The sequence below is a fragment of the Neopelma chrysocephalum genome, unplaced genomic scaffold, assembly GCF_003984885.1.
Source record: "Neopelma chrysocephalum unplaced genomic scaffold, ASM398488v2 Primary Assembly neopelma1_96780, whole genome shotgun sequence".
Taxonomy (NCBI): Eukaryota; Metazoa; Chordata; class Aves; order Passeriformes; family Pipridae; genus Neopelma; species Neopelma chrysocephalum.
The window spans coordinates 35,984-48,931 of NW_020925424.1; the positions used below are offsets into that span (position 1 = coordinate 35,984).

Genomic DNA, 12,948 nt, shown 5'->3' on the forward strand with positions numbered 1-12,948 from the left:
GGGGGGCGCGCCGTGCCCCGCGCATGCGCGGCAGGGGGGCGGCGCGGCGGGAAGCGGGTGGGGCCGCCCCGCTCCGTTCCCTCAGCCTCGGCGGGGCCGTCGCGCTGCTCCTGCCCGCTCACAGGTACCGGGGACGGGGGACATGCGGCATCCCGCTCACCGGGGAGGGGCGGGCCCGCCAAGCGGGGTCCCGCGGGCCGACAGCGCCCTGGCTACCGGGGGGCTGCCGGAAACGGATGTCCCGGGAACCCTCCCCCCGCACCCCGCCCGGTGAACGGCAGGGCGGGGGGGAGGGAGCAGGGAGGGAGCGGCTTCCCGGTTACTGGGGCCTCGCTGCTTCGGCCGGGGCTTGTCCCCGGCGCTGCGGTAACCCGGGGGCTTCCGGGATTCACTCGGGCTTTGGGGCGTGCCCCCATCGCCCCCGGGGCGGGCGGCTCCCGCGCACCGACAGCCGCCGGAGGCCGCGGGGCGGCACGGGCAGGCGCCGCCGCCGTATTCCCGACCGCGGTATTCCCGGCCTTGTCCTTGCCCTGCCCCACCGGGGCAAGGCCTGGAGTTCGCGCTGGCCAGGCCCGGGCCAGCATCCCGGATCGGAGGTCCCCGAGCGGGACCAGCCCGGCCGCGGACACCGGCCCAAGGACCAGGGTGCGAGCTCTGGGCCGGGCGCAGCTTTGCCGCGCCGCCTTGCCCACCCTGCCGGGGCGCGTGGGAGAGCGGGTGGGAAGAGTGTCTGCATCCCGCTGCGTGGTTTCGGGTGGGGACGCGAGGGGACACGCTCCCCGTGGCCGCACCGAAGCCGGGGAGGTCACTACAGCAGCTCCCACTGGAACGGACATCTGGACATGGACCCCCGGGATGGGGCGCTGGGGTGGGACTCGTGCAGGGCGGGACTGGCCCCCATCGGGGAAAGGCCTGCGTCCCCACCGTGTCCCGGTTGGAGCAGCTAACCAGGCAAGGGAAACCCTGCCCCATCCTCTGCCTGTTCCCTGCCGGATCCTGCCCGCGCCCCTGCAAGCTCCCCGTCCCTTTGAATCTGCCGGCAGGATGTCTACATGCTTCTGCCGTGCCTTCATCGCTGGCTGTTAGACCCATATTTGGTAGCAATAATTGTTTACTCCCTTCTTCTCTCTCCCGGAGCCTCGCTGCTCAGAAGGGGAGGGGACATATTTTTCGGATTTTTATCTTTACCAGAACCTGTGAGTTGCCCAGTAAAGGGTTCGAACCCCCCATCTCCCCCCACAGAACGTGGGGTGAAACACCCCAAGTGCTAAATGAGCCGTTCATGGTGCGTGAGGAGCACCAGCCAAGCATGCAACTTGCTGAACAGCAGCAGAAGGAATTTGGTGCTTCCCGAAGTGACACGTCCCAGCAGATTTAGCGAAAGGGAGTGAGAAAGCTGAGGAAGAGGGAACGGGGACCTGTGGGGCACCCTTGTTTCCAGAACTGAGCTTTGCTGGCTACTGGGTGGAAAAGACCCCAAAAACTCAGCCCTGTTCCCCTCTTGCTTTCTCCTTTCTGCCTGTCCAGCAGTGCAGTGCTGAGCAAGTCACTTGCCCTGGGAAACATATGTGCCTGGATCAGGGTACCTAGTGGTTTCCACACGTCGTGAGAGCACCCAGTGCACCCCAGCGCCTGTTTTTGAGGTCCTGTGCCAGAGGCCCAGCTCACTAAGAACTCAGCAGAGTCCCCATGCCTGCCTTGGCAGTGGGCAGTCTGGAGCAGACAGGCCTGAGGGTGCGTGTGAAACATGGGCAGTTAAAGGCCAGAGCTGGTTAAGCTCATTGCAAGTGAGCAGGCAGGAGGTGGCGGCTGTGATCCCCCAGCCTGGCTGCCCGTCCCCTGCCCATTTCCCACGCAGAGCAGGGCTGCTTCCCTGTGAGGGTGAGAGGATGCTCCTGTCCCAGCCATGGGTGACAGCTGGGTGGTCACAGGGGTGCCGTGTCTGGCCTTGCCAGCCACTCATGCTCCCCAGGAGCAGGCTTGGTCTCAGCAGAAGAGAAGAAACTGCTTTCCCATCTGACATGTACGTGCAGCTGGGAAAGAGGAACTGGGCAGAGCGTGTGGCACCATCGCCAGCTGGGGCTGCTGGCTCAGCCTTCCCGTTCCCATGTCTGCCCCCAGTGCCTTCTGTGGCTGCGTGTACTGGTCCCATACTGGGGAACCCAGCCAGAACCTGATCCAGCTTCTTACCAGCTTAATTTTGACCCAGTTGATTGTGCAGATGCCAACATACCAGCCAAGCCACTGCTGACAAGCATTGCATTTTGGTGGCTTGCTACCTGCCTGGCTGTGCCAGTGGCCACAGTGATGGGGCCCCATGTCTGCGGAAAACCCCCGCACTGTGGTGGTTTGCAGCTAATAAAGCTTTCTGCAGCCAGTTCCCAGTCTGGAGGTGGTCAAGAGTGGGGTCTTTCCCAGGTGAAATTGGGTATTGCTGTAAAGAAAAAAAAAAGTAAAAAAAAAACCCTCAAACCTCATCCGGAGTATCCCTTAGAAAGGGCATATTAAAAATGGCAAAATTGTTGCATTTGAAGATTTTTCAGCTTGTTCTAGAAACTCGCCATGAGCATTCCAGCAGGCTGCAACTGAGTTTTGGTTGAATTTTTTTTTTTTTTGGTCATTTTAAGACACAAACCCTCCTCTGTAGCCGTTGCTGCAGTACTGAACTCCGCCGACACAAATATAGCAGTTACGTCACGTGACGGAAAACTCGCTGTCAGTGGTCCCAGCAGAGACGCAGTGGCTCCTCAGGCCAGCACAGTGCTGCCTGCACTGACCCTGCCTGTGCTGACCCTGTCCTTGCACCTCCACCACTGCCTTGGTTTTGCTCACCTGGTGTGGGGTGAGACGGGAGGAAGCCACAACAACTCCTCAGGGAAGTGGTGGGACCCCACCAAGGCCTCCCTCCCACCCCCTCAGTGTTTTGGGATCAGCTCAGGAACGTGCCTGTGGTTCAAAGGGTTGCACTCAGCTTGGTGTAAAATGCAGAAGTGTGTTAATGCAGCTGCTCCGGTGCCCTTTGCATAGTGACAACTGATTGCGAATGGCTGTGCTTGCTCTGGAGGTGAGACAGCACAGAAATCTGGTGTGTGTTCATCGAGACTTGGATTGTTTGGGGTTTTTTTGTTTTTTACTTTCCAGGGGGACAGCTTGAATTTCACTGTCCTTTTCCTTTATTTTTCTGGTTTGTGCTGCCAGGCTCCCACGCTGTCTCATCCGTTATGTCTAGTCCAGCTTTTCCTTCCCCACACGGTTCCCGGCAGGGAGAGGTCTGCAGGGGTTGAGCCCTGAATTGGTGCCCTCGGAGCAGGCAGAGGATTTGCAAACCTTGTGTGATTGATTGCCACATTTGCTGACAAATCTCTCCAGAGTTTCAGGAGGTGTCCTTAATGCAGCAGGGAGCATTTTGGCTTTAGACGCTGCTGTCAGCAAAGTTCAGCTTCTGGAGCCTGAACTTTTTCCACAGAATACGGGAATTAAAGTGAACCATCTACCTTTTCTCTGAGGTCTTCCTTGATGTTGTCAGCATCTTCCCTGCCTAGCTCTGTCATTTTTGTAAGAGTTTGGGAGTGGGAAAGCTTGAGCAGTCACCTTCCCCATCTTCCTGTGAGGTCTTGGAAAGCACGATGGCCCTTGTGAAGGGTGTGCTAAGGGGTAGCTGTGGTGCAGTGCTGGATTTTGGGTGACTTTGCAAGGGCAAGAAGAGGATGCAGAAATGGCAGCCTGGCTCCTCTCAGTTCCTCTCTGCTGTCCGGCGTCCTCCCCTCCCCTTCCTCTATGGTCTCTGACCTTGTCGTGGCGGTGGCATGTTCTCCTTTTCCTGCAGAGAGATGGAAAGCAGCTTTATGCTCAACTTGAGAATATTTTTAGATATAGAGAAGTTGGCCTGTTGACCGCAGCAGCCCGCCCTGCACATAAAATACTTGGAAAACTCTTTCCATGACAGGGTGTTCCTCGTTTGCTCAGCTCACAATTTTGCTGGTGCTTCTGGGGAGATGGCAATGGCACGGGCGGGTGCCTCTGCCACCTCATTCCCTGTGCCGATGGGCTCCCTCGCTCCGGACCCAAAATGCATTTCATTCCTCAGCAGCCGAGACAGTGGGGGCCACGGGCCTCCGCAGAAACATTGCAGAACGGCTCAGGAATGCAGAGCTGGAGCCGCTCCATGTGCTGGCGGAGGCGGCACGCTCCTCGGTCCCTGCCTCCCACCCTGCACCACCAGCATGGCTCCATGGCTCTGCAGGAGCAGAGCCCCTGGCCTCTGACTCACTCCTGGCCAAACTGGATGCAGATCCTGCCCCTAGTCAGCTCAGGTCGGTGTTTGGGAACAACCCCCACTGATGTACCCCATTCCAGGGGACGAGTTGGCAGCACTGGGCAGGGATGCACAGACTCACTGTGGGCTGCTGCAGTGCAAGGAAGGCTGCCAGCACATTTTGCCCAAGAACCTTCCCAGGCCAAGCTGAGGATGCATGATAAGCTTTCCCTGACAGCCTTAATAGGAAGCCTGGTAGGAGCAAATCAGTCTAAAAGAGAACACGCAGATGTGGTGCATCCCACACTGTATCCTCCCACCACTGGGGTTTAAGGACAAGGCAGCTTGGGTCGGCAGAACAGGGGGACTCCCTCCCAGTGAGCAGTCTCTGAGAGAGAGGAAAAGGCATGTCACTGCTGGAGAGCATCGGGTTGGGATTGGGAATGCTGAGAAGGGCAGGGAGCAGTGGGGCGGGGGCTGAGGATCTGGTGCAGGGAACCTGAGGCATGTGGCAACCTGGGAAAGCACTGAAAGCTGCTGCACAGTGGGTAAACCCAAAGGAAAGGGCTCTTACAAAGCTGCATCAGGCAAGCAGGGGGCTTATTTACAACCTTGTTTTACTTTGGTTATTTTTTTCAGATTTTAGCCTGCTATAAGAATATCATAGTTCTGATTTGGTGTCCTTAAATCTGGTGTTTTGGAGCCCTGTTGAGGGACACTCGCTCTGAGGCTGCTCTGTGCAATCCTTCAAGCCTCAACTCTACAACTCCCTGAAAGGAGATTGTAGTGGGGTGTGGGCTGGTCTCTTCTACTGTGCCACAGTGAGAGGACCAGAGGAAATGGCCTTAAATTGAGACGGGAGATTCAGGTTAGATACTAGAAAAAAATTTGTCGCTGTTAGGGTGGCGAGGCATTGGAATAGGTTACCCAGGGAGATGGTGGAGTCACCATTCCTGGAGGGGTGTTTAAGAGGCATCTGGATCTGGCGCTGAGTGATTTGGTTTAGGGGTTACAGTGACAGTGGTGGGTGGATGGTTGGACTTGATGATCTTAAAGGTCTCTTCCAACCTTGATGATTCTTTTATTCTGTTCTATTCCGTGAAGCTGATGCTTCAGGCTGGACCCAGCTTGGTTCCTGTTTCAGATGGCATGGTGCAGCTCTGGCATGCCCTTGCCGTGGCTGGTCCCTTTCCCTCCTATGCATCATCCTGTGCACAGGCTCCCCAGCCCTGGGTTTGTGCCAGTAGCTGCTGCCACAGCAGCAGTGATCTCTGAGCACTCCCTGGGTGTGAGTGGTGCTTTCCACAGGTAATTGTATTTAACATGTGAGGTCCGTGCCTGGTGCCCTTATCTTGCCTCCCTGAGCAGCTTCAGGCTTTTCCGTCCCTCTGTGCTCAGGGTGCCAGCTCAGCATGCTCTGCTGGTGGCATGGAGGGCCCTGATAGCTGGGGCAGGGGCCTGCCAGCTCTAGGTCAAAGCTTGGTTTTCCTCTTGTGGCTTCTGTGTCATCACAGGTTTAATTATAACTCCTTCCATCGTACTCTCCCACAGTTTCTTATCTTGTGTTCTCCCGCATGCTCGCTTCCTCCTCTCTGGCAGCATCTCTGCTGGGTACCAGCTGCTGTCACTCCAGCAAGTGAGTAAAATTGGCTTTGGAACCTTGGCATGAGGAGGCAAGGGTCCTAGTGCTGGCTGGACATCCCAGCATCTGGAAAGTGGGATCCTCTCACAGACTCACCAGCACAGGGTGTAGCCCTTGCTCGCCAGTAGAATCTGGGTCCCAGTTTTCAGGGAGCAGGGGTGCCACTGGAGGAGGAGGAGGAGGAGGAAGGACCCTGTGCACCGGAGGGGTCAGCAGCCAGAGCTCACCCGTCTGTGTCCTCCAGCAGGTGACGCAGGAGTGGGGACAGCCCAGCCGCCACCATGGTTGCCCTCTCGCTGAAGATCAGCATCGGCAATGTGGTGAAGACGATGCAGTTCGAGCCCTCCACCATGGTGTACGACGCCTGCCGCATGATCCGTGAGCGGGTGCCCGAGGCCCAGATGGGACAGCGTAAGTCCATGGGGGGACTGGCTGCCATGCCTTTGGCATTTCACTGGTCTCCCTTTTCTCTTCTGTCTGCGCCTCTCTGACGCTTTCCCAGAGAAGTGGCGGGGGGGGAGCAAAGTCCAAGTCCTCCTGCGTGGTTGAGGTGAGGGTCTGAGCTTCGTAGGCTCCCTCCTTGACACCCCAGAAGAAATCTGGGGCTTTGGAAGGTAGGAAACCACATTTGGAAGTGAAATATTCGTGAAGCAATTTGAGCCTGTTGCCCTTTTTGTCTCTGCTCCTCTGTCCTACTTGCATTCATCACCACTAGCCAGGACTAGGTGGGTTTAAACAGTTGCAAGGGTCATTACAAACATTAATAAGCATTTAAGTTAATTTTTTCTTTCTTGGGGGATGTATAGTCTCCATTGGGTCTATCCACCACTAGCAGCTCTCTGCGAGACCTGGTGCTGGTGCTCCAGTACCTTTCTAAGCCTTCTCAGCTCTAGCACTTTCCTGCTGCTGCTGTGCTCCCAATTAAGCCTATGGCTCATGACATGACTCATGCCCACGCGGATGTGACCTGTCCCCATCAGGGGTGGGGGGGGGGGGTTGGAGCTCTGGGACGCTGTCTCAGAGGCTCTCCTGGGTCCCTGCAACCCCTGAAAGCAGCTGTGCCACGGGGGAGAGACAGCAGAGAGGAGGTCAGGAGTCGTGGGAAGAGGAGGGGAAGTGCTGTGACATCTGGGAGCTGCAAATTCCTTGAGGATGAAAGGAAATGCCTTCTCACGCCGTGCCCGTCTGGTCAGCAGTCCAGCGGACCATGGCTTTCAGTTTCAGAGAGGGACTGGATGTCTGTGGATGCAGGGCTATACTGGTGTTGGAAGGAGCATTGCATTTCCTGCTCCTGGGCGTGAGCCAGCCTGTTTATAAAAAACCAGCAAGGCGAAAGCCTTAAAGGGAACTTCTTATTCCCAAGTTCCTTTTCAGTTTCTTACAGCTTTTTTTCTCCTATCTTCCTTGCAGCTTTTGTTTCTCTTTGTTTTCCTTAAACACTGGCACTCTGGCTCCCTTTTTGAGCTGCCCTGGTTTTTTGTCACCTTTGGGCTGGAGTAGCTTCAGTGTAAGTTTCCAGCTCTGCTGTTGCTCTGTCTCAGGAAGTGCCTCTCCCCGCCCAGCCTATGGATCTGGGACAAGCTGCTCAGTTTTCAGTGCTTTAGAGTTATCCTCTTGGAATTTGCTTTGAAAACAGTTTGGGGTTTTGTTGGGTTTTTTTTTACTTTAAAAATAAAATGGCAAGCCTCCGTGGTTTTTCTGCTCCCTGTTTAGTAGGATCCTAACGGCAGTGTTAGCCAGGCAGGCGCAGGGCAGCTTAGGAATTTGTCCCTCCCCAAAGAGAGCTGCCAACAAGATGACGAGTTATAAACATAGCCAACCAAGACAGCCTGCGGCACAGAGTTGTTGCAGAGGTGGAGAAGGACCTTTCCAGGGCACAGCCAGGCGTGGCCCTCGCCTCTAGCAGCATAAAAATGCAGTTTGAGCTGAGGCGCCACTGCCCAGGCTCCAGCAGCAGCACTTTCACCAGCCCCAGGGGAGCAGGATTTGGTGAACAGCAATTATTCACCACCTCTGACACCCCATCCTCCTTCAGCCTCCTCTTCCACAGAGGAGTCCCAGCAATTCTCATCCCGCACACAAAAGTTCCATCATTTAAATTGCCTCTGTCTGCATCCTTTCAAACTCTTCTGTGTCCTGGGGAGATGCAGACCTCACCACCATGAAGTACTCAAGGTGTCAATTGCCTAGATTGTATATACCAATTCCCAGCACCCTTCCTGGTGATCTAAGACTTTATTACCTTGCTTTCACCACTACTACACATTGCACTGAAGATTTTGGAGAGCTGTCAACCACAACTGCAAGCTCTCCCTTCTGTGGTGTCTGTCAGTTCCAAGTTGGGCATTGTGTAGGCATGCTTCAGATGATTTTTTCCATAGATAACTGTGGTAAAACATGCACCTCAGAGCTTGCTTGCCAGCTTTGTTGCCCACTCGTTGGGTTTAGGCTCCAGCTTTCGCAGTGCTGCTGTGCTTCACGCACTGGGCTGCACTGGTGCACATCCCTGGGCACGACTGGCATCTTGTTGGTCCTGTCCTTCTCAGGACTCCCCTGGCAGAGACTTTACCTGTTTTTCAGCCAATGATTTTGGGCTGTTCCTCTCGGATGAAGACCCAAAGAAAGGAATCTGGCTGGAGGCTGGGAAGGCCCTGGACTACTACATGCTTCGCAATGGGGTGAGTGTCCATCCCACATTCTTCCAGCTGGTACCTGCCTTGGCTGCACAGTTGGATGTGCCCACAGTGTGGAGATGGTGTGGGTGCCTGCCCTGCTGCCTTGTGTCATGTTCTGCAGCACACTATGTCCCCCCCCAATTGCACTGGGCATTTGGGAGCTGTTGGCATGACGGTGGGATGTGGGTTCCCTGCACTGGTTCCACCACTGGGAGCTGTGCTCTGCTGTGCCTGCAGGATACCATGGAATACAAGAAGAAGCAGCGGCCCCTGAAGATCCGCATGCTGGATGGGACAGTGAAAACGGTGATGGTGGATGACTCCAAAACTGTCACGGACATGCTCATGACAATCTGTGCCCGGATTGGTGAGAGGAGAGGGCAGCAACAGGGGGGAGAAGGGAGGTGGGGAGAGGTGGCAGCATCTGACAGGGTACTGGGGGAGTGGCAGCAGCTCTGCAGCAGATGGCCTGGCAGCATGGGAGTTCAAGGGGTGCGTGACGCTGGGGAGGGCACGCTGCTCAGCACCTCTGCGTTGCTCCGTGCTTTGTATTTGGCAGCAAAATCACGCTGAATTTGGTTCTCTGCTCTCCTGCAGGCATCACAAACTATGATGAGTACTCGCTTGTTCGGGAGATTATGGAAGAGAAGAAGGAGGAGGTTACTGGCACCCTCAAGAAGGACAAGACCCTGCTGCGAGATGAGAAGAAGATGGAGAAGCTTAAGCAGAAGTTGCACACAGATGACGAGTGTAGGTGCCTGGATGTGCTGGGGATGGGGTCAGCCTGTGCTGAGGGCAGTGAGGAGGGGAGCAGGGAACCCCCTACAAGGGGAAGATCCAGCCGGGGGAGGGGAGAGGACTGTAATGAGGGAATGTGTGCACACACCTCCTGGAGTGTTTCCTGCCTGGGGGCCCAGGAGAGAGGGGTGACAGCCAGGATGCACGAGGCAGGCATCCATTCCTCGCTCCTCATGAGCAGCCCCAGAGCCGAGACCAGCCCTACCTCAGTGCCTGTGCTCATGCCTTGGCATTGCCTGCAGTGAATTGGCTGGACCATGGCCGGACCCTGCGCGAGCAAGGCATTGACGACAACGAAACGCTGCTGCTGCGGCGCAAGTTCTTCTACTCTGACCAGAACGTGGACTCACGAGATCCTGTGCAGCTCAACCTGCTCTACGTGCAGGTACAGCTTCCCAGGGCACCTGGCTCCACTGCCAAGTGCCAGCCCCTGGAGGAGCCACCATGGGGGGTACTTCAGGATACCCAGTTATCTCCTGGCTAAGAGCCAATGCTGGCAATCCTAGCCCTGCCCTCTGTGTACTTCAGAGCTCCCCAGGTAATCCCATGTCAGCTATCAGGTAGGAATCATCCCGAAGTCCTGCTGCTGTTTCTCTCCTAGGCTTGATGCTGTTCCCTGTAGGGGACAGCCTGGTCCCAGATCCTCCTGTTTTTCAGGGCAGTTTCTTTTAATTCTGGAAAACATGTTGTGCTTGGTGTAGAGGGGAGCAATGGCAGGGCTGCGTGGCTGCCCAGCTCACAGCAGTGTCTTCTATTCCCACACAGGCTCGTGACGACATCCTGAACGGTTCCCACCCTGTCTCCTTTGACAAAGCCTGCGAGTTTGCTGGCCACCAGTGCCAGATCCAGTTTGGGCCACACAACGAGCAGAAGCACAAGCCAGGCTTTCTAGAGTGAGTGTCCTGAGGAGCCCCTGGGCTTTGTCTTGAAGGGTCTGGAGCAGCTTGGCAGCACCCAGCACCACACCACCTTGTGGGGCTCCAGGGGTTTGGTTGCCTCTAGTGCAGCCCCTCTCCGCCTTACAGCACAGTGCCCAAGTGTGGAGATCCACACCAGCTGCAAGGTGTGCCAGCCCCCTGTCCTGCCATCCTGCTCCCTCTGGCACTTCTACAGGGACATGCAGCCAGCTCCAATGGCGGTCCCCAGCCCACCATATGGCCCACCCTGATGCCACACAAAGGCCTGCATCCTCGGCATCTCCACCCCACTCTAAGCTGTGGCAGCTCCAAGGACAGCTTTCGTAGCTGCAGCAACCTCTCCCACATCCTTCCTGCTCCCAAAAACTCCCAGCTCGTGCCCTGGCAGGGGTTTGTCTGAGGCTTTGGGTTGGGCCTCCTCATAGTCAAAGACAGGTGCTGGCTTTGGGCTCTGCTGCTAACAACTGGCTTGCCTGTCTCTTGGCAGGCTCAAGGATTTCCTGCCTAAGGAGTACATCAAGCAGAAAGGGGAGCGCAAGATCTTCATGGTATGTGCAGTAGGGAGGTTGAAAGCTGGACTTTTTGTTCCTCCTCACTTAAAGGCTGAAGCTGCTATTGTCATGGAAGGCAGCACATAGCAGTCTGGTGGGAGGGAAACAGGAGCAGGAGCTGTAGGCGGGCAGACAAGGCAACTCCTGAGATATATCAGAGATCAGAGGGATGCTGTAGCAGGGGATGCTGGTGGCGTAGGGCAAGCCTGGAAAGGCTGTGGAATGGTGGCACTAACAGGACTATGAATCCTGGTGCAATGTTCTGTCTTTGCTGTCACAGGCCCACAAGAACTGCGGGAACATGAGCGAAATTGAGGCCAAAGTTCGCTATGTGAAACTTGCCCGTTCCCTCAAGACCTACGGGGTCTCCTTCTTCTTGGTCAAGGTAGAGCAGCAGCCCCCTGGTCCCACTTCTCACCAACCAAAATTCCTCCTCTTCAGCATCTCTCCCTCTGTTGTGCCTCCAGCTACTACCCTTCAACTCACGTTGCTCCGGTTTTCCTTACGTCTCCACTGTCCACCTCTCCTTCAGGCCTTTCCCTGTGCAATGCCTTCCTGCTCCTGGGTTCACGCTTTTTCTCCTTTTCAAGCTCCATATGGTGGTTGTCACCACCGGAAAGCATGACCTTGGGGGTGTTTGGTAGCCATAACAGGCCTCAAAGGTCTCTGTCTGGATGGATCCGTCCCGGGGGTAGCCCACAACCCTTGTGTTGTGGCCCACAGGAGAAGATGAAGGGGAAGAACAAGCTGGTGCCACGGCTGCTGGGGATCACCAAGGAGTGTGTGATGCGCGTGGATGAGAAAACCAAGGAAGTGATTCAGGAGTGGAGCCTGACCAACATCAAGCGTTGGGCAGCCTCACCCAAGAGCTTCACCCTGGTAGGGACCAGCACTTGGTCCTCCACACTCCCTCCCTGTTGGTGCCCCCATGGGGGGCTGCTCTCACTTAACCCCCCTCTTGGGTATTGCCCCACGGTGGCACAGCCCTGCCGTCCTCTGGGGCCTCTCCCAGCTCTTGTTTCAGAGGCTGGCGCTCGGGTGCTTAGCGCATACCAGAGGGGCTCAGGGTGGCCGCCAGTGCCCTGCTCCGGTGCTACCCTGTGCCCTGCTGTTGCAGGATTTTGGAGATTACCAGGATGGTTACTACTCAGTGCAGACGACGGAGGGGGAACAGATCGCCCAGCTGATTGCTGGCTACATAGATATCATCCTGAAAAAGGTGAGGCTGTGTGAGGAGGGCACTGATAACCAGATCCTCCCTGGAGAGGGGTGCAGGATGCCCCTTCCAGCTGCTTCCAGACAGCTATTGGAACATGGTACTGCTGGAAGAGCTGGAGACAGGGCAGGGGAGCCCTACAGCTCTGGTACAGTGTCTGGGCTGCAGGAGGAGGGGAAGGTTCAGAGGTATGTGCTGTCTGACACTTCTCTTATCCTCCACAGAAAAAGAGCAAAGACCACTTTGGACTGGAGGGGGATGAGGAGTCCACCATGCTGGAAGATTCTGTGTCTCCAAAGAAGTAAGTCTTCCAGGAGCAAGACAGTTGCCAAGCAGAAGTTGAATGGAGAGGGTGCTCCAGCCAAACTTGCAAGACAGGATATCTGGAGAAAGAGCTGCCGGTCCTTTGGCGCCAGTTCTCCCAGAGAGCCTGTGCCATGGGCATTGCTTCACCTGGTATTTCTTCCCCTTTCAGGTCGACAGTCTTGCAGCAGCAGTTTAACCGTGTAGGCAAGGCGGAGCTGGGCTCAGTGGCCCTGCCAGCCATCATGCGGACGGGGGCTGGAGGGCCAGAAAACTTCCAGGTGGGCACGATGCCGCAGCCTCAACTGCAAATCACCAGTGGCCAGATGCACCGAGGGCACATGCCTCCCCTGGTAAGCTCTCTCAGTGCTCACCACAGGACACAAACTCTGAGGGGTGTCTGTTGGGCTTATGTAGACCCGTTCATTTGGGTCCATGGCTAGGCATTGCCTTCCTGGGAAGGGCAGGGGCTCTGTGCCACTGGTGTCATGGGCCTGCTGAGCTGGCATACTCCTGCACCCCCTCTGCAAACTTGAGCTACACCCCAGCATTTTCTCCTCGCTGGCAGCTGCAGCCTCTCCTTCAGGTTGT

The 12,948-nt window shown here is 56.3% G+C and overlaps 1 protein-coding gene across 5 annotated transcripts in view; it reads left to right on the forward strand.

Moving 5' to 3' along the window:
- Positions 1-40: 40 nt before the first annotated feature.
- Positions 41-12,948, forward strand: part of TLN1 (talin 1) — a 35,322-nt gene continuing 22,414 nt past the window's right edge. For 3 of the 5 annotated variants that reach the window (XM_027709445.1, XM_027709446.1, XM_027709443.1), the window contains exons 1-13: positions 41-124; positions 6,145-6,308; positions 8,478-8,575; positions 8,810-8,939; positions 9,170-9,322; positions 9,613-9,755; positions 10,136-10,263; positions 10,775-10,835; positions 11,119-11,223; positions 11,562-11,717; positions 11,956-12,057; positions 12,279-12,355; positions 12,530-12,710. In XM_027709445.1, coding sequence (XP_027565246.1) covers positions 6,179-6,308; positions 8,478-8,575; positions 8,810-8,939; positions 9,170-9,322; positions 9,613-9,755; positions 10,136-10,263; positions 10,775-10,835; positions 11,119-11,223; positions 11,562-11,717; positions 11,956-12,057; positions 12,279-12,355; positions 12,530-12,710 — 1,464 coding nt within the window. In that variant the 5' untranslated portion in view covers positions 41-124; positions 6,145-6,178. Of the gene's footprint in view, positions 125-6,144; positions 6,309-8,477; positions 8,576-8,809; positions 8,940-9,169; positions 9,323-9,612; positions 9,756-10,135; positions 10,264-10,774; positions 10,836-11,118; positions 11,224-11,561; positions 11,718-11,955; positions 12,058-12,278; positions 12,356-12,529; positions 12,711-12,948 lie in introns of those variants that run through there. The other 2 variants (XM_027709444.1, XM_027709447.1) reach the window with 1 other exon arrangement.